This window comes from Alligator sinensis, unplaced genomic scaffold (genome assembly GCF_000455745.1).
Source record: "Alligator sinensis unplaced genomic scaffold, ASM45574v1 scaffold31_1, whole genome shotgun sequence".
Lineage (NCBI taxonomy): Eukaryota > Metazoa > Chordata > Crocodylia > Alligatoridae > Alligator > Alligator sinensis.
In genome coordinates, this window is record NW_005841884.1 from 193,685 (window position 1) to 218,322 (window position 24,638).

General features: G+C 44.1%; 1 protein-coding gene across 1 annotated transcript in view; it reads left to right on the plus strand.

Annotated features, from left to right (window-relative positions):
- Nucleotides 1–24,638, plus strand: part of COP1 (COP1, E3 ubiquitin ligase) — a 210,567-nt gene that overhangs the window by 64,130 nt on the left and 121,799 nt on the right. Inside the window, exon 12 of the mRNA XM_025196730.1 lies at nt 14,020–14,163. Coding sequence (XP_025052515.1) covers nt 14,020–14,163 — 144 coding nt within the window. The remainder of the gene's footprint in view (nt 1–14,019; nt 14,164–24,638) is intronic.

Consider the following 24,638-nt stretch of genomic DNA (forward strand, 5'->3'; position numbering starts at 1 on the left):
GCCCCCAGCCACTTTTCTGCTCCAGACGTTCCTGCGGCTGTGAGGAGCCCAGGGGCCCTGGGGAAGTTTCTGGCCAACTTTGGGGACAACACGGGGGGGCCACCCGAGGCCACCACGAGCCACCAGGAACCTGGCCCAAGGTGCAGGAAGGCCGGGCAAGCTGCAGAAGCTTCTGGAGGAGAAAAGTGGCTGTGGGCCTGATCTGGCTCCTAGCGTAGCCTCCCCATCTGTCCTGGGGTTGGGGGGCAAGCTGCTGGAGTGGGAGCCGCTGGCTTGCGAACAAAGCCCCGGGGCCCAGGCAAGGCTGGGTGGGAGCCGCTGGCTTGCAAACACAGCCGCGGGCCCGATGCAAGTCTCTGTGGCCACCTAGCCCCAGGCCAGGCTGCCAGGGAGGCAGGCACCTGCCCAGATGGCCCGGGGCCCAATCCTTTCGCCCAGGGATGGGCAGGGAGGCTCCACCAGGAGCAGGATTAGCCCTGCAGACACTTTTGCATTCTGGAGGCTCCTGTGGCTTCCAGAAACCTGGCGGCCCTCTGGGAAGGGCCTGGCTGGCTCGGGGGACAGTGTGGAGATGCAGGCAAGGCTGCTGGGGGTGGCACAAGTTGGTGGGGACCTGGCATGGGGCACTTGTTAGCCCAGGGTGGTACCGCCAGAGTTGGATCTGATCAGCTGCACCAGCGTGCTTGGGCTCTGGGCTATTGCAGAACGGTGGTGGGTGCTGACCGGCTCGGGGGGCATGTGGGGGAAGGAGCTCCCATGCACACCTCACATACCCTCAAACCCTTCCCGCAAACCCCACAGCTACATCTTCCTTCACACACAATCAACACACCCCACAAATACAATACACACCTCGCACACCTCTCCACAAACTGCATACCCCACATACTATACAAGAGTCAGACTGCATTTTGAGCTATTATGCAATCACTTCTACATTTAAGCACAAACACACAAATCAGGACAAAAATATTTTTTTAAAAATTGAATTAAAATTATTATTATGGGTATTTGACTTTTAGTACATAATTTGGGTTTTTTCCAGTTCTAAGATGGCAAACCCCCTTCCCTGAAGGAGTACTTCCAGGGGCAAAGGTCAGAGATTAAGGGCGAGACTTCCAGTCCAAAGATGGCAACCAGGGGGCAGGCTCCTATGAAGGGGCAGGGCTACGTATGTGGCCCTCGGCAGCTTGCCAAAACATGGTAAGCGGCTCTCCGCCCAAAATAATTGCATGCCCCTGACAAAAACCCACGAAGTCCACTAAATCTCTTTTGATGCCATTTTTAAAATGGTCTATATGTTGAAAGCACTTTTTTAGAACTGACAGTGTTTCATTATGCATGTAAGCAAAAAAAAATTTTATGCCCAAGCAGGGCTGTAATTAAGCGTTAGTACATTGGGTTGGAAACCTGCTAGTTTTTAAGTTGCTTTTGAACTAGAGAAAAATAACTGTAGTTTGTATGGCTGTGAAAAACGTTGAAAATGTAACCAATACAGCAGTATCTTTAGTTTGCAGAGAGACTGAAATAATAGCTCAGAGTTGAGAAGCGTCTCCCTTCCTATCTGTGGTATGTCAACGTAGATGACTAGTGATGATTTTTGTCTCTGTGGATTTGTTTCCCTTCTGGTCATTGTGTAAAAGGAAAGGAGAAAATACATTACAAAGTTTAGACTCCTATACAGTAATGTTGTGTTTTATAGGGCTATGCGAAGCTTCCGTTGGTGATTCAATTCAGAGGAAATGTGGCCCGATTTGGTATCCAAATCTCCGAATCCAAATCAAATCAGGCGACCAGTTAAAAGGTCCAAATTGATTTTGTAGCTCTCCAAATCTTTGGAAAAGATTTGGAGAGCTTCAGTGATTTCGGACAGTCCCTGCTGGCTGCAGCAGGGAGCTGCAGCTGGATCCAGAGTTGGTAAGTAGGGGGTGGGAAGGGGGGAGGGGACCATGGAGGACCCCTGCCAGGCCCCATTCCATGCCTGCTCCCCCCAGCCCCAACCATGGCTGTCCCCCCTGCCCCAGCTCCCGGTGCTTTAAACAAAAGCGCTGCCTGCTGGGTGCTTCCCAGGCGGGCCAGCGATCCCTGCTGCCCCCCACTGCCCTATGCTACATGGGGGGCTCTGCCACAAGCCCCCATGGCTGCCCTGCCCACCCCAGCTCTGGCCCTTTAAGAAAAAAAAAAAGAAAAAAGAAACGTTAGGACTCTCCGCTTCTGCTGTGGCTTTGGGGCTTCAGGGGGCTTGTGGAAAAGCTCCCCATGCAGTGGGGGGCAGCGGGGATTGCCCTCTGCCTGGCAGGAATGGTGAGTGGGGGGGTTTTTTTGGTTCTTTTCTTAAAGGGCTGGAGCTGTGGCGGGTGCTTTTTTTCTCTAAGTGCCAGGAGCTGGGGCAGGCGGGGGATGGGCCTGGTATAGGTGATTTGAAGGTATGGCAGCATCCAAATCAGATTTGGCCAAATCAATTTGGGTCAGTGATTTGAATCACTGAATCGAATCGCTGTCCCCTGAATTGGCCAAATCTGAAGTGAATACTAGCTGCTTTGCACAGGCCTAGTGTTTTGGTACTGTAACTAAGTGCCAGGAGCTGGGGCAGGCGGGGGATGGGCCTGGTATAGGTGATTTGAAGGTATGGCAGCATCCAAATCAGATTTGGCCAAATCAATTTGGGTCAGTGATTTGAATCACTGAATCGAATCGCTGTCCCCTGAATTGGCCAAATCTGAAGTGAATACTAGCTGCTTTGCACAGGCCTAGTGTTTTGGTACTGTAAGTGTTTATAAGTAGGTGATTGTTTGAAGCCCCTCCCTTCCCGTCTCGCCCCCCAATTTTGATATTTGGAGCTAAAAAATAATAGAACTGGAGTTGAATGCTAAGAATGGTGATGTTTGAGCCTCACTGAAGCAGGAATCAGTTGTGCAGAGCCCCCTTGAATATCTGAACCTAAATAGCCCACATAAGCAAAGAATGGGCCCAAATTAAAGTAGGTGGAGCTCTAAGTATGCTTACATTTAATGAATTACTATGGCCACATTTTCTCCCATTCGCCTTGGTAGCAGTGTCACTTTTTTGGGGTTTTCTTTCCCTTTCCGCGGTGGTATTGGTTTATGCTGGTGGCAGTGTGAAGCCAGATTACCTTGTCTCTGATTCTAGTGACTTGTGCTTCTCTCTCTCAGAATGATTCCCCAGAGAATGCTGCTTGTGGCTCAGAGCTGCCAACAGACCCCAACAGAGGTAATCTGAATAGTAACTAGTGAAAAGAGTGTATGAAAAGGCATCTGCTTTTTGTCTGAGGTCAGGTGGAGATGAACAGAAATTATCAAATGAGAAGGGGTGGGGAAGGCATGGGATGGTATATAAAATCCAGTTACTGCAGGTGGCACTAGGGAAGGAAGATGCCAGTTGGAGCAGGCAGCTCATAATGGCAGGTGAATGAGTGTACAGAGACCAGGGTGGTTTTTTAACAGAGCAGTTGGATAGATAGGATATTGTAATCCCATGAGATTAAAAGAAATGGTCATTCATCTCCTGGAATTGTTCATTTCTGGCTGGAAAAGTCTTTTGGATTTTCTTTGGGCTTCTTTGAACTATTGCTCTGATCATGCTAGAAATTGTCATTGTAGAGACTGACTCCTAGACCCTGAACAGAGGACAAATTTGGCATTTTCTGCTAAATCCTAGTAATCTCTCTCTCTCTCTAACCTGATGGTCTCTCTGAATGAGCAGGTTTGCTTTTGGTTACATACTTCTTTTCATGACAGATTGTACCAGCTGGAAGTCCTCTTCCTCTTTTCATAGAATCATAGAACCATAGAAAAGTAGGGTTGGAAGGGACCTCAGGAGATCATCTAGTCCAGTGGACCCATTTGTAAACATCACTGGCCAGTCTCAACTCGCTGCCCCCTGTTCCTAGACCCCAGCCCCCCAGTGTATGGTGCAGGGGGGCCCAAGCAGTCCCTTGTAGACCAGAACTCTGCCAACCTTCAAGGGAAAAGCCAAGGTTTCCCATGTTTTTATTCTTTAAAGAGAATCCATTTTTAAAGTTTGCTCACAACTCTTTCATGTATTCTTGTGACCCACTTTTTGGTCACAGCCCACAAGTTGAGAAACACTTATCTAGTCCAACCTGCTGCTCAAAGTAGGACCATCCTCAAGTAGATCATCCCAGCCAAAACTTTGTCTAGATGGGTGATAAAAAGCATCCAAGGGTGGAGTTTCCACAACCTCTTGGGGTAACCCGTTTCAGTGTTTTACTATCCTCCTAGTGAGAGAATTCTTTCTAATATCTATTTTGTATTGTTACTTTATCTATTGGCCTAGTATTTAGAAAAATTGCAGTGTTTTTTTTTTTTTTTTTTTTGCTTTAATATTTTTATCGATATTATGATATTTGAAAGTTTATCTTGGATTTGTGGTGAAATGCAACAATACTGTCTTTTGTCAGACTGGTGGATTAGGATGAGCTATTTATGGATTGATGCGTTATAGACTATTTCTTTCTAAAGTATGATTTGTTGTAAAATGGGTGCAGCCTGTACTCTTACATGTGCCAAAACCATTAGCTGAGAGGTTACTTGTGACAGAGCTACAAACGAGCAACCTGTGCGCACCAGTGTTTCAGATGCATGGTAAACTCGGCATTGTAATCTAAATTGTTTTTACTACCACTTGTTCAATTTGAGCTAAAGTTTAATTTTGTGTGGATTATAGGTGTCACACTGGCAGTTAATGTTGAGAAGTGGCTTCTATAAAAAGGAAAGCGATACCGTGTTTTCAGCCAGTCACGATTTTAGGAAACAATCCTTTTGAGTGAAACTTTATAAGCCTTGTCTCAGTAACTTTTTGTATAACAAAATTTAGACTGAGTCAATGGAGTTTAAAATATGGTAGTTGTAATTGCATCTTTTTCCTGCATGAATTTGGCTTTGTCTTAAAAATGTGTAACTCAGTATGGCAGTGTACACTTAGTGAGTCCTAATTGCTTTGCTTTAGAATAAAAATCAATTGTAAAAAAATGACCTAGCAAGAAAGTCAACAGCACATGCTTACTGGTTCCACTGTTTGTTAATGTCAGTCTCAGCTGTTGAACAGTCTATTAGGGTGATCAATTTGGATTGCAACTTAAGTTCTTCCCATCCATTGGGAAGAAACTTATGTGCAATGAATATGGAAATTAACATACATGTAATGAATACTTCCAGATTATCCAATCAACTGGCTTGAAAGGGCGGGATAGCATATCAGAAGTAAAAAGAGAATATTTTGGTCTGTCCTCATTGGATGTTGGGAATGCTACTATGGAGGCTAATCTTTCTAAGATCAAATGATGGGACCTGGGGAGTAAGGAGGAGAGCCTACAAGGAATGGGAAAAGGGACTGATCAGCAGAGAAAGCTGTGATTCAGTAGTAGATAGAAGGGAGAATTACCTTAAATCTGGACTGTTTGACTTCTAAGCAGCCAGGAATCAAAACAGCATGAGCTGTGGCCTTACTCTTAGATCCTTGGCCGTGGACTTCCCCAGCACCCTGGGCTCTGCTGCACACTGCACCATGTCACACCACACCTCCCTGCCTCCTGAGTAGGGGCAGGAAGTAGAAGCTAGATAGGGAGGGGGAACCCAAAGACTCCCACTGCTGCCAATGCAGCTGGAGCAGTGGTGGGAACAGTGGCTGTGTAGGAACCTGGAGGCTGCAAATGTAACCCCTTGCAGGTCACTAATTGGACAGCCCTGCTTTAAGCCAAGTTAGTCTTTGCAAGGGAAATTAAAACGAATAATAAAGAAGTTTTTCAGTCATATAAAAAAATTAGGAGAGTGGGGTAGAAAATGAAGATAACCCAAGTATGACCCAAAAGGTAAACTAATATTTTGCCATACTTTTTCAGTAAGGACAGTGATGAATGTGGTGGCTGTAGCAGGATGGCTAGGGACTTAAGCTTATGAAAGTAGAAATTATCATAAAGTGGAAGCAAAATTTAAAGAGCAAAATCCCTTCAGAGTTGAGGGACTGAATAATCTCTATTCTAGAACTCTGAAAGAACTAGCACATGAAGTCACAGGTCTGGGAACAAGGATTTAACAAATCTATCAAATCACACAGGGACAATGCTGTATACATGGAAAATAGTACTACAAGCCCATTAGTCTGACCTCAATTGCATGTAAGGGTTTAGAATAAGCAGAAGATGGTAAATGGAAAATGTGCTAAAGTGCAACGAGATTTTACTTAATGTAGATGATGCCAGACTAAATTGATGTCTGTCTTTGATATAAGAAAATTTGCACTCACTTTACACTTTACTTTTTTTTTTTGTTTAGATCAGGGGCTGGCAGTGTTTTCCAGTAGTGGGTCTGAATGACCAAGCTTGGGTCAAAAGTTGGCCAGCAATAGGATACAGCCGCTGCCACTACTGCTGTTTCCCCCCACTGCTTTTTCTCTGTTGCCTCCCTCCTGGTGACAGCATGGGTGAAGTTGTCACCTGCAGGCTGGATCCAGTGGCTCCATAGGCTGAATCTGGCCTGCAGGCCATAGGTTGCCATTCCCCACTCTATCAGTAAGGCTTTTTCTCAAAAATAGGTGTGTTCATTTTTTTGTTTGCTGAATTGGGAGTGCGGTTCTAGAATTCTCCAAAGCATACATAAATCACAGTTAATCTGAAGAAAAGGGCAAGTCAGTGCCATTGGCCAGAAGGGGAAAGGATCAGAGGAAGAAGGGAAATGAATCAGAAGGGTTTTTCAAGCTTTAAACTTGCCCTGAGGGATAGAGTTGAGAGTGGGATTGTCCTTTTATACTATCATCCTTTTATACTATTTTATGGTGTATAACAAAGGATTAGATTCCTTTCTCTCTCTAAAAAAGGAAAACCATCTTCTGCTCCTTTTTTTATGTAAAAAAATCGGGACACCTCCATAGAAGATTCCCTGGAAAAGTAGGGGTACAGACAGATTAGAATAATTGTATTGATATCAAAGGATACTGGTACAGTGCAGCTGTTGTATCACCACCGAACCGTGCAGCTAGAAGTATAGAAAACCTGCTCCAACTTTTACCCCTACTTCATTCTGGGTTAAAGTTTGGGTGATTTCAACTCCCTTGTGTTATTACAGAATCATTCAGATGCACAGGCATGTGCATTGGCTGTTGTACTAATACATCATTTGCTATGTTTTCCCTTTTAAAGCAGCTAAAATACATGTTTGTCCATGTTCTAGAATAGATAGCTGTAGAATTTTGTTTACTTATGTATTTGTGCGGTCCCTTCCGTAATACAACCCTGATCTTGTTGGCTTGCCACTACTACAGTATAAATATTAAATAAAAACTACATTATAGTCAGGACTGAGAGATTTTGCATATTTATGCTATGGTACTTAGTTTATGAGTTGCTTCCACACTTAAGCTCTTTATATGGATTGCTAAAGGGAATAATGGGAAGAGCTGCCATGTTTCTTCTCTGTACCTTAGAAGAGGCATTTCCTCTGCAATATTATCGACCCTTGCTGTGGGTGGGGGTGGGATAGAAGGAAGGGAGAGAGTTGTGATTTAATTTTTCAAAAATTTTTGGCTGGTGCATTCTAGGTAGTCTTGTCATAGGGAAAATTTCTATATGCAATTCCCATGCTTGCTTTCACTAGTTGAGTACGTCTTTCTATAATGTAGTATTTTATATTGCCCTTTTGATCAATGTACCTGTAGTGCCCACAAAATGTAAGCAGAAAAACAGTGGTAGTGCTCTTCCAGGATAATTTAACAATATATGCACCCCAGGAGGCAAGCACAAGGAACATCCTCCCTTGAACTTTTAAAAAATAATTTTATTTTTTTTTAGGAACAGTTAATGCATCTGAGCTAGATCTTCAACAATTCTTAATTAACAAGACTCCTAACGGACTATTTGATCCTTTCTTCTGATGATGAACAATTAATGATCTTCCAAAGTAAAACCCATCTGGAAAATATACCTGGAAGAAACTTTTGAAAAGAAAGTCATGATTTAGGAGCTGGAGGATATCATTACATTGCTAGCTGGTGCTTTTAGAACAATTCCATATTCTCTTGGAAAGCAGGAATATTTCAAACTTGCCCATGCACTACTCTTGCTTTTCTGTTTCTGTTCTCTTCCCTGCCAAATTTAGGCTAATTAATTAAAACCATTCTATGTGGTAAGCTTTTTGGGGGGGTTTTCTTTGCTTTTTTAAAATTTAAGCTATAAGCCAGAGGTGAACAAAATATAGCCCTGTGGGCTGGCCCACGGCGGGCCCCTCAGTCCCACCTGGCCCAGGTGTGTGGCATGTCCTGCTGCTTCCAGGTGCACAGTGGGGCTGGGGCAACTCCATAGCTGGACTGCATTTCTAGGCAGCCCAGGTGGCGGTGACTCCTTCTGGCTACTGCCGACCCCAGCCCTGTGGTATGGGTGGGGAGGTGCAGATTCTCCCCGTCTGGAGTGGACCAAATCCAGACCAGCTGGAACTCACGCATAGCTCTGACCCCAGCCCTCCCCACACCTGCTTTGTACTTGCCAGCCAATGCTGAGCAGCAACCAGGCAGAAGCTGCTGCTAGGTACAGGGGAAAACTAGCTGCCTTTCCTTTGCTGCTGCCAGGCCCTTCTGCTGCAGCCATCTGGAGCCTGTGCCTGGGCTGTCCTGTGGCTCCTCTCCACTGCCACTGCTGCCCTACTGGGTAGCCTGGAGGTGGTGGTGATGGCAGCAGAGAGGAGCTGCAGGGCAGCCCAGGCATGGACTCCAGGGAGCTGCATCAAGAAGGGCTCAACAGCGGCAAGAGGGAGGCGACCGTTTTTCCCTAGCAGCAGCTTCTGCCCAGCTGCTACCACTGCTCAGTGTGGTCATGTGGCCAGGAGCAGGCACGAGCTGGGGTCAGGGCTGTGTGCATAGGTTCCGGCTGGTTTGGAGCTGGTCCGCTTTGGCCAGAGTGAGTCCGGCATAGATGCGGGGCAGGCCAGAGTAAGGGTGGGGCTGTGTGCTCAGCTGCTGCTGGATGCTGGTGGCAGTGTTGGGGAGGAGCCACAGGGTGTGCAGGCTCCGGGCTTGCAATAGTTGCGGGGAGGGAGGGGGTGCTGACTGGCCCATGTCACCTCCCCAGAACTGCCTATGTGGCCCAACAGCCCAAATAATTGCCTGCCCCTGCTATAAGCTGTCAAATGAGCTGTCAAAGTGAACATTTGGGATATCTGTTCAAGAGATTCTTCTCCCTTCTACCATCTTTCTTGTCACCAAGGAACTAATCTTTGCTGTGGCCTCTCATAGATAAACTTGGCTTTCTTTTCTGTTGTGAGCTAGTGATTATGTGCAGCTTTCCTCATGCTGAATACATCCATTCAAAAGTAGCCATTGTTTCTGGATTATTAGACTTATTAGAATTGAGTTTGATTAGTTCAGCATAACACTGCCTCTACACTCTGCACAAAATGGTAGTCTTGAAGAGCTTGATGATTGAATGAGCATAGAGACTAAACTACTTTCTCATTGTTGGGGACAGCTGCTTCAAATTTAGGGTTCAGGTTAATTTTTTAGAGTGTAAGAAAGAAACACCCCCCTTGTGCTTGTTTTGATGAGCTAGCAGATGTCAGCCTCCAGACCTGTCAGACAAGCACCTTTCACTAGCATTAAATTAGCTTAAAATACAGTTATCAAAAACCCACCATCTTTTAGCATTTAAATAAGATGCAAGAGGCTGTACAACAGTGTTGATTAATGCATTTCTCAGGTATGTTGGTGGTACTCTGCCTTGTGCTGTACAACACACCCGAGGTAAGTATTAATCAGTTGTATTGCATAGTCTGGTGTCTCGCTGCTTAATCACTTGACTGATGGGCCTTTTGACAAACAGTATAGACTGTCCCTACTGTTAGATTGCATGTTTCCATTTTTTGAATGAATAATTTGTTTCAACTGTAGAAATATGCATTTCATTTTTGGAACAAAAATGCTGTATTCATCTCAAAAGTTTAATCCCATTTAGTGCCACACTTGAATTATTCCTGTAAATTTTCCTGTACATAAACGATGTACGAGACAATTTAGAACAAACCAAAAAAAACCCCACCCTAACTTCAAACAAGAATTGAAAGGATAGTTGAAAGCTAGTTGGGTGTACTTGAATTTTGCTTGACACCAGCTACATTTTAGAAGGTTTTACTTTGTCCATTACACTAGAGCCCAAAGGAACTTTTTTTTTTTTTTTAAACCACACAACCACAAATTACTGTTACTTACATGTTTTCTGGTGTTTGTTACTGTCAACTATGTATAGTAAAAAGCATGGAAATAATTGTCAGGATGCCAGTACACTGTGTCATAGTATTAGTTAGTGGGGGAAATGGAGCTTTGCAGATTCTGTGAGGGGTTATTTTACTTAATAGTAAATAATCAGCTTGATTGGAATGCTTAGCTTGTGCCTGATATTATATTTTTCTTTGAATCTTTCAACTTGGTTCAGATTAAGAGTATAGTAACTAGATGGCTACTGTATATGCTCTGGACAGAGAATCCTGGGCAAGATGTAACTATACCATACTCCATTTATATGAAGCTTTGAAAATGATAGGAGCCAGCCAATTTTATGGCTGCTATTTTCCTTCATTTCAAAAGCTTCTGACAGCATCCCCCAAAACTATGAGCTTTGAAAATGAAGTGACTAGTTTGGGGGTTACTAATACCATGGCGCTGACAGTGCTTTGCACTTTAACAAGCATTGCTTACATCAGGTTCAGTAAGTGCATACATTGGGTGAGTGTATACCCTCTTTTTAGTTCTGAAGCTATTAAATTAAACACAATATGTCATATTTGCTTTAATAAAAGATGCGTATAATTTTTTTTACCTCCCTCCCAGCAAATGAACATCTGTACAGGTGCCGTTTTATTCTGTATCAATCTCTCTGCAGTGTCTTTTGATGTTGTATGAAGGTCACAGGCCTGAGAACCAATTTTATTGGCTGGTGTTCACACTCTTAATTTAACTTTTACAGACACATTGAAATCCTGATTTATTATGGACAAGGTATGTCTTCAAGAAAGAAGAAATGTATAGGTTGGGCGGTAAGGCTAGTCAAAGCTTGTACAGCTAACAGTAACAAAACCTCCTCAGGTAAGACAGGATTTTCAGTTCTAATAACCTGGCCCTTTACCAGACACAGTAATATTTCCCCTTCAGCAGTAGAAGGTTGAGGGTATAAATTGAATCCAAGTAAATGAATAGCTACCATCAGTTTAGTTGTGCCGTACTAGAATCCACAGGGCAGCAAATGGTAGCTGAGACAGCAGTTCAATTAAGATTGTGGTACAAATAAATCCATTGCGTTCCTATGTGGGCTCTTGATTGCAAAATCTTTTCTTGAGGCAGAGTGAATTGACAAGGCAGTACAGTACTGAATAGCTCTGTCATGCTGTTATGCAAAAGGCAGTTTGGCTTGTATACTTACAGATAAAACCAATCTGAGCAGTCGCCTCTTTCCTATATTTTACATGAAGCCAGACCATATTTGCTAATTTGATAATTGGTCACTAATTTTTCTTCTGAAAGTGCTATTCTTTCCCAGCACTTTCAGGGCTGGAAAAACAGTTTATACGTCTCTGGTGCACTGAGGAATATCGCCGTGCTGGAATCATTGCTTTGGCCCGATTTTCTGCGGCTTCTCGCAGCTGTGGCCAGGCACCATGTTATGCTCCCTTAGCTGTTTCACAGGATTTCTCCCACTCCCTCCCACTTTGCTCATCTGCTCAGGTGTGTAAGGTGAGGGAAGGTGTTCTATTGGGTTTTGGGACATCTGGGTTTGGAGGTTCCTTCTGATGGGGAAGGTTCAGGGGCTGCAGTTTGATCTTTCCACCAATGTAAGTGGCTGATCAGACTGTTTCAAAAAAACCCCCCCAACTTTATTTTAGAGCACCAGTTCCCAATCTGTGGTATGCAGACAACCTGTCAGTGGTATGCATTAACAGATTTGTTATAATTACTTTATATGACAAAAATTTGCTGCTGGTACTTAAGGTTGAACTGAAAAATTTGTTTGCGGTACATAAAGTTGTAGCGTTTTAAATTGGTGGTGCACGATCTGTCAGTTTGGGAACCGCTGTTTTAGTCTTTCAGTAGCAGTAGGAGAAAACAAAAACACTTTGGCAATAGTTTTCCTACTCTACAGAAGTTGATAGAACAAATTAGGGGTGAGTGTAAATGTAAGACTACAATTTCCTGAAATTCAATTTGGATAGAATTTTCCATGTTAGGCTTTTATAGCTTTATAGCACTTTAAGTAAACTAGCAGTGCCACATGTCATTCTGAATCTATATGCTGAGTTCCTAGGGTCTCTGCTGCTTAGCATTCTGTTAGATAGAAGTGTTTTTAAAATTAATAAGATGTCACTTTCACCTGTGGGTAGTAAGAAGCTATCAGGATTTTGAATGTTGGTTTCCCTTGCTTTGGAACATCTAGTTATGTTCCTATTTTTAGACAGCCAAGTTAGATAATGTTGCATGTCAGCAGACAATTGTGTGTATAGTTTAAAAAAATTGATGGTATCATAATTACAAGGATTAAAACATTCTCTTACTGTTAATATTAAAGAAATCTAAGCCTTTTTAGGGGAGGGAGCGTTCAATCTATCCATTATATTGACTAAAATAATCTAAATATGAAAAGAGGTGTAAATCGATTTAGTGCTTTCTAAATTGGATGAAAAGATGAAAAGCCTCTGCTCACCATGTTTTCAAATTGCACTGTAGTGAAAACTGACCAGTGTGTAACTAGTTTTATATGCTGCCACCCGCAACCCTGTATGTATTCTTAAAGTTGACAGTTACTTCACTTGCTGTCTGGAAAGCGATAACCAGCAGCACAGCTGGACTGAAGTTATGCCCTGGGGGGGAGAGGTCCGAAGTGAGGCCTCTGTAGCAGAAGTATATCGACATCAGTCATTAGAGATGTTATCCCCAGTCATATCATGAGAGAGTGTGGGATGGAAAAGAGAGGAGAGCCCTTCATTTTAGTCATACCAGTTTCTAAGAAGTTGAACTCTGGTAGGAATCCCTGCATCTTGTCTCTGCCCAGAGCTTTGGACTGGTGGCTGCTAAGGTTCTCACTGAGGCACTCTCTGGACTGTAGTTTCAGTTCTCTGGCTGTTAGGCCTTAAAAATTTATCAGACACCTCAGTACACCAAACTGATAACGATATCTATCGCTTATAACTCTTCCTTGCCTTCTTCCCCTCAGATGTTTGGTGCCTGAGGGTTTTCTGGTTTAAGGTTTAACTTCATTATTAAGTGATTGCTTTTGCTTCCAGCTTCATTGATACCAATTATAAACATGCCATGTAGTTCAAGGCAGAAAATGACTCTCTTCCGAATAGCAGCCCTAGATAAAAGGTCTGTTGTATGTCATTTTTAAAGTATGGATAACATACATTTCAGTCCCGTGTTGTTCAGGGAATTTGGAGGTTTTTTGCTGCAAGTACTAATTTGCTCTGCATTAATACTTGGCACCGGGAACTCCAAAGTGCCATGCTAAAAGGGCCAAGGGGTGGAAAAGAGTCCCACTGTAAAAGAAATCAATCGGCATTCATCTTGTTGCATGTTTATTCATAGACAACACAGTCAAACCTTATTCACCACCTTCCCTGTGTGAGCTGTCAGCTTTGACATTTGGGTACATCATAATGGAGAAGGTAGAGTTGATGTGAAAAACATTTAAAGTGTCTGAACAAAGGTATCATCTGGAGGAGGGATATTGTGTTGCCACAAAACGTCCATTTTCAGTAAAATTGACAGTGGGCTTACATCTAGTCAACTCTTGAGGCCATTATGCCTAGGAACAAGAGATCCATGCTGTTTGAATTATTTGAAGCAACTGGCTTGTCCAGATACAGAATGTTTGTTTTTATCTAACTGTTCATTTCAGAGGAGTTCAAATTGCCAGGTGCCAAACCTTGAGTCCTTTCAGGTAGCAAAATGTCTTGTTCGTATGTGCATGCATTTTACATCGCTCTCAATCTCTCTCTCTCTGCTTCTCAGTATTGAATTCGACCGGGACTGTGACTATTTTGCCATTGCTGGGGTGACGAAGAAGATTAAAGTCTACGAGTATGGCACAGTCATTCAGGATGCAGTGGACATTCATTACCCTGAGAATGAAATGACCTGTAATTCCAAAATCAGGTATGTATCACTTTTGCTTCAGGTCCCAGTATTCTGTGCACTCCATTAGTGCCTCTTCCATGCAGTAAACAAAGGCTTGCTTCCTTTCATCTCTTGTTGGAGTGTGCTGGCGAAAGGAGGATGGGAAATGTAAACAGTTTTATATTGGAACTTTTTTTGTACTCTAAGTGGGTGGTTCAGGCACTGTATTGGTTCATGGTGGACACATCTAAGATAATGTCAGGCCCTCGTACCCAGACACTGTATTTAGAAGTATCGAAAGATTAATTGCTGCAACTGGTTACAAAAAAAAAAGAGAGAGAGGGGAGCATGACATTGACTATCTTGCTGTTCCTGGGACAGTTGCAGTCAGTCAAAAAGCAAAATTTATAAGAACCTCTGGCAGGTCTTCTGTAGGGGCGGGAATAGATATGGGGCTGAGAGAATATAACTAAAAGAAAGGAACTCAAGGGGCTGTTTGAATTGAGAGAGAGACTTAATTAAGATTTTGAACAGCAGACATCACTCTAGTTCCCAAGGGCTGACAAGGATGAACACCATTTGTTTAGAAGCTTGAACCCAGCTTTTTATCCATCTACCTATTTCACATGAGGAAGTGCAGGTGATAGTGTGGTATCAGAGAGATATTTGTACTTTAGGTGGCTACTGGAAAGGTACTGAAGGAGGTGCTAGTTTCAGTATTTCTTCATCATGACAAATTGTGTTGGTTCCTTGGAAGCTGAGACTTGTTGCTTCTACAGGTGCTGAAACCATTTGTTCCTGTAGAGACTTATTATAGTTGATATGCACAATGATTTTGTTAATTATCCATTTAAAGTTTTTTTTTTTTTTTTTTTTGTTTTGGTTTGTTTGTTTGTTTGTTTGTTTGTTTTTTTTCCCTCAGCTGAAAAAGAGAACTCTCTCTTCCCTCCAAAAGATGGGAGAGAGAAGTTTTCTTTACTTCAGTAAACTTAGAGACACTGAGATTAAGTGAACAATCCTGGCTGTGTCATGAGTGGCTATGGGGCTTAGGGGGTTGGGAGTGCAGGTGGTCTCTTCCTTTGATCTTCTTGGTTTCAGGTCATGGACTGAGGAGGGAGAGGAGGATTGAGGTAGTCAGCTGAAGACTGTGGCACTGATGTTATTGTGAAGGCTTTGGCTTCCATGATCACAGTCCGCTCTTTGGTGAGAGAGGCAGTGGTCTGCTGGGAAGAAGTGACCTCCACCTCACTTCACTGTGGAGGAAGCTTGTCTCAGAGTGGCTGTCTTGCTCAACCTGGCTTTAAAGTAAGCCTGCTGGGGAATGGGGGGCGGGGACTACCACCAAAGCAAGCCCACTGGGCAACTTCTTCAAAACCAGCATGTTAAGGCACTCAAGGGAATCCACCCCTACCCCAGCCTTGGAATGATATCCTCCTGGTAGTGCAAAGAACAGTAGGGCTTTCAGTGGGACACTTATGTGCCTGTACACCAATGCCAGGGGCTTGGGGAACAAACAGGCAGAGCTGGTCCTCCTGCTAAACAAGAATGACTACGATCTCATAGGGATAACAGAATTGGTGGGACTCCACCTATGACTGGGCCACAGGTATAGATGGATATACCCTGTAAAGGAGAGATCATGCGGGGAAAAAGGGGCGCGGGTGTAGTACTCTATGTTCAGGAAAGCTACATGTCCCTGCAAGCTGACATTGGCACTCAGGTAGGACAACTGGAGACCCTCTGGGTTAAAATGCGTGGAGAATGTGGCACAGGGGACACAATGGGAAGAGTCTACTACAGACCTCCTAATCAGAAACAAGAGCTTGACCAGGAATTCGTCAAGGAACTGGCTGAGTCTGTACACTCTTGGTGCCTGATTGTCATGGGAGACTTCCAACTACCCAGGCATCTCAAGGGAAGAGCACTCGACCAAATCTGAACAGTTGCAAAGCTTCCTCACGTGTGGATGAGGTCTATGCGACTCAAGAAGTCTGTGCACCGACAAGAGGTAAAGCGCTGCTTGACCTGGTACTAGCAAAGGGGGATGATCTAGTCAGTGACCTAATAATCAAAGGGAAGCTGGGAGACAGTGACCACGAGCTGATCACTTTCACTGTCTACCGCAAAGCTGGCAAGTCAGTCAGCAATGCAGAAGTCCTTAACTTTAGGAAAGCTGACTTTGATAAGCTCAGGAGGCTTGTTGAGGCCCTAAGGGACCATGACTTGACAGGGAAAGGAGTTCAGGATGAGTGGTTGCTCCTCAAGGGAGCAATCTTGAAAGCACAAGCTATGTCCATCCCATCTTGGAGGAAAGGTAGCAAAAGGGCACAGCAACCCCCTTGGCTCTGCAGGGAAATTGTGGACCTCCTGCGTCTAAAAAGAGAGACCTATAAAGGATGGAAGACACGAAGGAGGAGTATTCTGTACTGGTCCGGACATGTAGGGAGCAAACCAGGAAAGCCAAGGCTGCAACCGAACTCCAACTGGCTATGCATATCAAGGACAATAAAAAGTCCTTTTTCAGATATGTGGGGAATTGGAAGAAAAGCAAGGGTAACATTGGAACCCTGCTAAACCAAATGGGACAACTGACAACTGATGCCCAGGAAAAAGCCAACCTGCATAATGGGTATTTTGCATTGTTTTTTCACCAGCCCGAAGGGACTGCCCTGGTGTGGAATGGCCAGGGTGAGGGTGAATTTATACCCTACATCGCTGTAGACCATGTAAAGGAACACCTTGAGAGGCTGGACACCTTCAAGTCAGCTGCCCCAGACAGTTTGCACCCCAGGGTACTTAAGGAGCCAACAGGCATCATAGCTCAGCCACTGGCACGGACCTTTGAGAACTTGTGGCACTCGGGTGAAGTGCCCAAAGATTGGAAGAAGGCCAATGTGGTGCTTATCTTCAAGAAAGGGAGCAAAGTAGATTTGGATAACTACAGGCCTATCAGCCTGACCTCTATCCCTAGGAAGATCTTGGAAAAAATTATTAAAGTGACCATTCTTGACAAACTGGCTGATGGCAACATCGTGAGGGACAGCCACCATGGGTTCGTTGCAGGTAGGTTTTGCCTGACTAATCTCATCTCCTTCCATGACCAGGTGACATATCACCTGGTCAAGGGAGAAGAGATTGACATCATATATCTTGATTTTAAAAAAGCTTTTGATCTAGTGTCCCATGATCATCTCATGGAAAAATTGGACAACTGTGGCCTTGGCTACATCACAGTCCAATGGCTGGGGAATTGGCTCCGAGGTCAGACCCAGAGAGTGGTAATCGATGGAAGTAAATCATCATGGTGTTCCATGACCAGTGGGGTCCCCTAAGGCTCCATCTTTGGACCTATACTCTTTACCATCTTTAATGATGTCAGCATTGGTGTCAGAAGCAGTCTGGCCAAGTTTGCCAATGACACCAAATTTTGGGGTAAAGCATCCACACCTGAGGATAGGGTGGTGATCCAGGCCAACCTTGAGAGGCTCAGAAAATGAGCGGATAAAAACCTGATGACATTCAATACAGAAAAATGTAAGGTACTCCACCTTGGGGGGTGGGGGCGTGGAGTGGGGGTGGAACCAGTATTAGGCATCATGCTTATAGGCTTGGCAGTGCTACGCTTGCTAGCACCCCAGCCGAAAGGGGCATGGGGGTCATGATTGACCACAAGATGAGCATGAGCCACCAATGTGATATCACAGCTGATAAAGCGAACAAAACTCTGGCTTGGATCCATAGATGCTTCTCAAGCAAATCTCAGGTTGTCATCCTCCTGCTATACTTGGCCCTGCTGAGGCCACAGCTGGAATACTGCATCCAATTCTGGGCTCCACAATTTTAAAAGGATGTGGAAAAGCTTGAGAGAGACCAGAGGAGATCCACGCCACCTGCATGATCAGAGGGCAAGAGAACAGGCCTTATAATGAGAGGCTGAGAGCCATGGGACTCTTCAGCCTGCAAAAGTGCAGGCTTAGGGTTGACTTAGTGGCTGCCTAAGTATGCAAGGGAGGGTGTACATCAGGATCTGGGGGAATGTCTGTTCACCAGAGCGCCCCAAGTGATGACAAGGTCAAATGGTTACAAACTCCTCCAAGACCGTTTTAGGCTGGACATAAGGAAAAACTTCTTTACTGTCTGAGTCCTCAAGTCCTGGAATAGACTGCCTCCAGAGGTGGTGCAAGCATCTACTCTGGACTCTTTTTAAGAAACATTTGGATGCCTATCTTGCTGGGATCCTTCAAGCCTTGCTGACTTCCTGTCCCTGGGGCAGGGGGCTGGACTCGATGATCTTCTGAGGTCTCTTCCAGTCCTAATGTCTGTGAAATCCTTGTTCTTTTATACTGTGTACTTGAAAATGAAAAGGTATGGAATTAGCCCAAAAGTTTCTTACACAAAATACATATCTTCATGTTGCACATCACATTGCACATATGAACAGATATGATCTTCTGGGGAAGAGGTCAGCATGGTTTTTGTAAAGGAAATTCCTACCTCACCGATCTACTGGAGTTCTTTGAGGGTGTTAACAAGCACATGGATGAGGGGGTTCCAGTTGACATAATATATTTGGACTTTCAAAAAGGCCTCTCACCAAGGGTTAAAAAAAAAAATACTTGCCGTGGGATTGGAGGAAAGGTTTTTTGTGGATTGAGAGCTGATCAAAAGATATGAAGCAAAGGGTAGGGATAAATGGTCACTTATCAGGAGGGAGTTCAAAAGTGGGGTCCCACAGGGATCTATGAGAGCCCAGGAGGGAGCAGCACTGGACCCCAGGGCCTGACCCTAGTGAATGGAGGGGGGGATGCTGGGCTCCAGGGCTTGATTCCAGTGAGCAGGGCTGGGAAGAGGTGATGATGGGCCCTAGGGTCTGATCCTTGGGGGCGTGGGCCAGCCAAGGCCCAGTGGGGCCTGTTCCTGGTGTACAGTGCTCAGTGCTGTACATGGATCAATCTTGTGTCACTCATCTGGCCTGCAGGACCAAAAGTTTGAGTACTACCTTGTGTATATAGAGGTGACTGCATAATAGCTCAAAATGAAGTCTTACTCTTGTATATTGCAGGGGGGGGGCGTGGTGGGGTATGGGGGTATGTGCTGGTGTGCATGGGTAAGAGGAACCTGTGGGGGAGGTGTTTCTGGGGATGTGTGTATGGGTAGGTATGGGGCTTGGGTGTGTGGAGGGGGAGGGTGGCTGGGGGTATGTGTGGTGAGGTGTGTGCGGGTAGTAGTGAGAAGGGCTCCCCCCCCAGAGGCCCGCGAGCGTTGGGCAGGGGTGCGTGTGAGGATGGGTGTGGGGAGGGTTGGTGTTTTGTAGGATGTGTGATTTGTGTGGGGGAGGGGGAGAGTGTGGTTGTGGGGTTTGTGGAGGAGGGTTTGTGGGTATGGTGGGGTTTGCATGGGAACTGCCATACACAGCCCCCGGAATCAGTCAGCACCTGCCCCCATCCCACAACAGCCCAAAGCCTGTGCACCCTGTGGGGCCTCCCCACCCCTGCCAGCAGCATGCAGCCCTAGTGTGCCCCGTGCCCACTCCAGCCTGACCCTGGCAGGAGCAGATCAGCCAGACATGTGCACAGCCATGACCTGGCCCCTGCTGCTCTGCACCACCCACCTGTAGCGTGTCCTGCCACCCCCTAGGCACGCAGAGGGGCTGGGGCGGTTCTGTGTTGGACTTCCTCTCTAGGCAGCTGCTGGCCTCAGCCCTGTACTACTGTTGGGGACCTGTGTGTAGCCCTGACCTGCCCTGCACCTGCTGCAGACTCACCTGCTCACGCTGAACAGCTGCTGGTGAGGCAGAAGTGTGTTCTGCAAGGGGGAAAAGCACTCCCTCCCCCTCAGCGCTGCCTGCAGCAGCCGTGCGGAGCCCATGCTGGGCTGCCCTGTGTTGTCACCACTGCCTTGAGGCTGCCCTCTGGGGCAACACAGAGGAACCTGAGGGCAGTTCAGCATGGGCTCCATGAGGCTGCTGCAGGAAGCGCTGGGCAGCACTGAGGGGGAGAGCCACTTTTCCCCCACGCAGAGTACACTTCTGCCCCACCGGCGCTGCTTATTTTTGGGTTTATCTTCAATGCCATCTAGCCTTTTTACAAATGTGAAAGATGACATTCTTTCTAATCAAAAGAACTCGTAGACTAAAATGATGTATTAGATACAAAATAGGGAAAGGAATAACAACATACTAATACATTATTTAAGAGTGGGATTTGAAACCATCCCAGTAATTCTTTTTTTTTTATTGTCTCTATTATGATCTTTTCAAAGGAGAGCAATAAAACCAGTCTGTTGAACAATCAATATTGATAGGCTTCAAAACTATAATGCGGTTTATATTTTAACACGCACCTCTCTTTTAAAGGTTTGGTGGTTAGTTGTTTTCTCCCAAGAATGAAATCAATGGTTTCTTCCTTCTTTTTCCCCTGGGTAGACTGGTAGGTATATAAATATAAACAAATGTGGGTAGGCAGTATATTTCTAAGTGATGAATAAGGGATTATAGCCAGTGGGAACTGTATGGATCTGTTTCTTTACAAATATCCCAACATTTTAAATTTTGAAAAGACACAGCTGTTTTATGTGGCCAGGGCTTAGTTAGCTGAACATCTCTTGAAACAGTTTTAGTGATATATATTGTGTCAACTTGGTATATGAGGCAAGACATCTTTCACAGCTTCAAGACTACTTCTTGCTTTTCTTCATATATTTATCTGTGTGTATATACATGCAGAGATGTTTCAAAGTAAATTTTAAAATACTGTCCTTTTCCGTTCTGTGAACCTTTAAGTGCGGGAGGACAAGGACTTTGTTTCATCTCCTTGTTCTGTATTTCCTCCTACCTTACAACAAATATAATTATCCACTGGCACCTCCTTCCCCCATCATCTTCCTCTCTGTGTGGGAGATATTCGTTTTGACAAGTGCTGTCCATCACTTGGACATCAGTCCAAATACACTTCTTCTGTACCCATTAACTGATGCCATCAGTCAGAATATTTCTGTGACTCACTGGTGCACTCCAGAACACTAACAAGTTGCTATTCTAAAAATGTTTGGCTTAATGAAGCAGTTGTATAATCAAGACCCTCCTTCTCTTATTCAGTAACGTTTTACCAAAAAACATAGCCATATTTTAATAAGAATCTAAATTAATAGAACTTGCTTTATGGTTAGATCTGATTCAGTGAAAATCTATGTAGTTAGTGGATATGCAACTTATCTGAAGTGATGTTTTGATTGGCCACTTGAGCCTTTTTAGATGTCAGAGCCATATGCAATCTTAGTGGTTTGTGGTACAAAAATCTCTCTGCCTATTTTCTTGAAAAATTCTCCCTAAAATCTTACCCAGAGGGTGAGAATATTTACTTCCAGCAGCCCTAGGGTGGCACAGTATATTTTCAACTATTTTATCCCATTCTAGGCAGTATATTTTATAGTGGAATGATACTATTGCAGAATTATTTGTGTTTTATTTCCTAATTACTTGTAAAAACTTTTTTTTTTTTTTTTTTTTTTTTTTAAATTGAGCCATGCTCTGGTGGCACCATGGTAAACATATTGCAACCTCACAGATAGTTGAAGACAGTTGGGTATTAACTTTATACGTCTTAGTGCATCCCAGTGTCTACCACTAGCATATTGGTACACATTCTGAAGAGACCTATTTGTGTGGTAGAGTGAGTACCTAAATAATCCAATTGGTTGCAATGTGTAGCTTGTGATTCCAGTGATGCTCTTATAGTGATCCATAAATAGATGGGTTTTGTGTGAAGGTTGCCCAGTAAGAGGAGACTGAACAATCTCCACTCCTTTTTCATGGAACATGGGACCTGCACAACAATAGTTAAGGCTTTCCAAGTTCAACATTATAGGGAATTTACCCTAAAATGACCCAGTTAACCTTGTTCAAAATGATGACAAAAAAAATCATTAGTTGTCACATTTGTGACTCAGCTTTCTGAGAAGTGGTTCTGATAGGCATTTATGAGAGCAGGCAGGTGTTGGCATGTGTGAGGATTTGTCTCTGGCCAAGAGCAAGTTGGCTGCCCTAGAGCAGCTGTGAAAAGGGGAGCCCTTGCCCAGCATTGGACTGGCACCATCCCAACCCTATTCTGTTGAGTGCCAGCTGGGCACTTGCTGAAAGAGTCTGTCTTCACACTAAGAGCAATTCATTGGAGGCCTTTTTGGAGCAGAGCCCTTATACCAGCTGTATCTTTCTCTTTCTCTGCTTTTTCCTCCCCTGATTCCCACCTGCTTCCTAAACACATTCTTTCCTCTTCTTTTGGATTTTCTTATCTTATTTTTTTAAGAATGGGGAGAAAATTAGCATATGATTTTTTTTAAAACTTATTTTTAATTATTTTTTTGTCAAACTTGCACAGCTTTCCCTTCAAATATGGTGGCAAAGCTTCCAGGCAAAACACAAGATGACGTGCACATCCTCATAAAAATCCTGTTTACATATTCACAGCCTCAATACAAAGAACAAAAGCTGGCATTGTGTAGTAACTATAAGAAGCACACTGTGAGCTAATTATGATTTGCTATGTCCCTAGCTATGACAAGTGATAATCTGTACACTCTCCTGAACTGGGGGAGGAGGGGGAAAAAGGATGAGTAAGGGATGAACAGCTAGCAGGCAATGTTGGTACTACTCCTGTGACTTATCCAGGAGGCAGAATTGCTGGTTTGCTCTGCACTGAGCAGAATGCATGCAACTAGCATTCAGCTAAAGGAGAAATTAATTTCAGCACTATCTGATGTACAATAGGTAGCATATAGTTAGGGAGACAAGCTACAGGCCCAGTTTTAGTTTATAATTCTCAAATGTAGGTAAGTAAACATACTTTTGAAATACATCTTTAATATTCTGTGTGTTCACCACAGTATGTGTTTGCAGCAGCTGTATCCTTATGATAGATGTTACCATATACCTCCATAATCAGCTACATCTCTTTAGTCAACTGCAATAAAAGCAAAGTATCACCAGAATAGATTTTTTTCTTTTAAGTCATTACTAGGATTTTGTGGTTTCATTTTTTCAGAGTCCATAAATCAGGTGTATGATTGCTCCATCCTAATTGCAAATTGTGTGTGTTGCTGCCAGTTTTTAAAATGACAATAAGTTGTTTCCTTTTAAGCTTAGAAAGTTAAGCTAAAACTGTACATATAGGATTTTTAGCATAGATTCTTCCCTGGATACAAGGAGTCTCTCTTCAGCTATATTGGATCCATTTAGAAAATAGTAACCATTGAACCAGGCATACTTCTTCATGATTTAGAATGTTTGGGAAGCAATTGGTGCCCTGACTTCCACTCAGCTTTAAGTTCTCATTTTGTCATATGGTTTGCTGAGGTTTTTCTCTCAAATGATTTGTCTACTAGCTTAGCTAGGGCTTTAATGTTTTCAATCGGTTAAATTTCTAAAATTTATTTTAAAATATAATTTTCTGGTAAGTTAGGTCTTTGCTACTGCAGTGTTTGGTCACTGTTGTCATTTGCATTGATGTACAAATGGAAGACAACCTGGATGTACCCCCACTCAAGACATTGGCACCTGATTGACTACATCCTAGTGCATGACTGGGACTGTCACAACATCTCTATCACTAGAGCTATCACCTGTGCGGACTGCTGTGTTGATCACCATTTGATATCATAGAAATTAAGGGAGCTCAAAAGATCATCAAGTCCAACCCCCCCTGCTCTGGGCAGGAATACTGCTGAGATCAAATGATCCCAGCATGGTGTCTGTCCAGTCTCCTGTTAGAGATTTCTAAGGTTGGGGACTGCACCACCTCCTTGGGAAGTCTATTCCAGATTCTGGTCATCCTTGCTCAGTTGTCCATTCGTATCACCTCAAAATGATGTAAACAAAAGAAGCCACAACAGGAGAGGTTCACTGTTGAGTGTATTGAAAACCTTGCCAAAAGCAATAAGCTCCAGCACTGCCTCAGTGAGAAACTCTCCAACCTCATTGATGCTGACAGCATTGATCACTAGGAGAGCCTCAAGAAAGGCATCCTGAGGCAAGTGAAGAATCTTGTAGGCTTCTCCACAAAGAAATATGAGGATCATGTTTGATAAGGATCAAGATCTCATTGACAGAAAAAGAAGAGCCTTCAAAGCTTGGCAGAATGGCATCGACTCCATAGAGAAAAAAGACACTTACCACCACATTAAAGGCAAGACCCAGAGGAAGATCTGTGAGTGGGAGAACAAGCAAAATAGATTCAAAAGTTTGCCAACAGCCACAGCATGCATACTTTCTTCAGCTCAGCCGGTTACCCATGGGCCAAGCACACAAGGAGCCATCTGTCTGAGGTCCAAGGATGAAACAGCACTCTTTAAAAGACAGCTCCATCATCAGTGCATGGTGGAAGCAGTATTTTTCAAGAGCTCCTGAACCCCAAGACTGTCAAAGACAATACCACTGAAACCATTTCATAACACCCTGTTAAGGACTACCTGGCCTATCCACCAATTTCTCAAGTGGCCTTGGAAGCCGGCAAGCAGGTAAA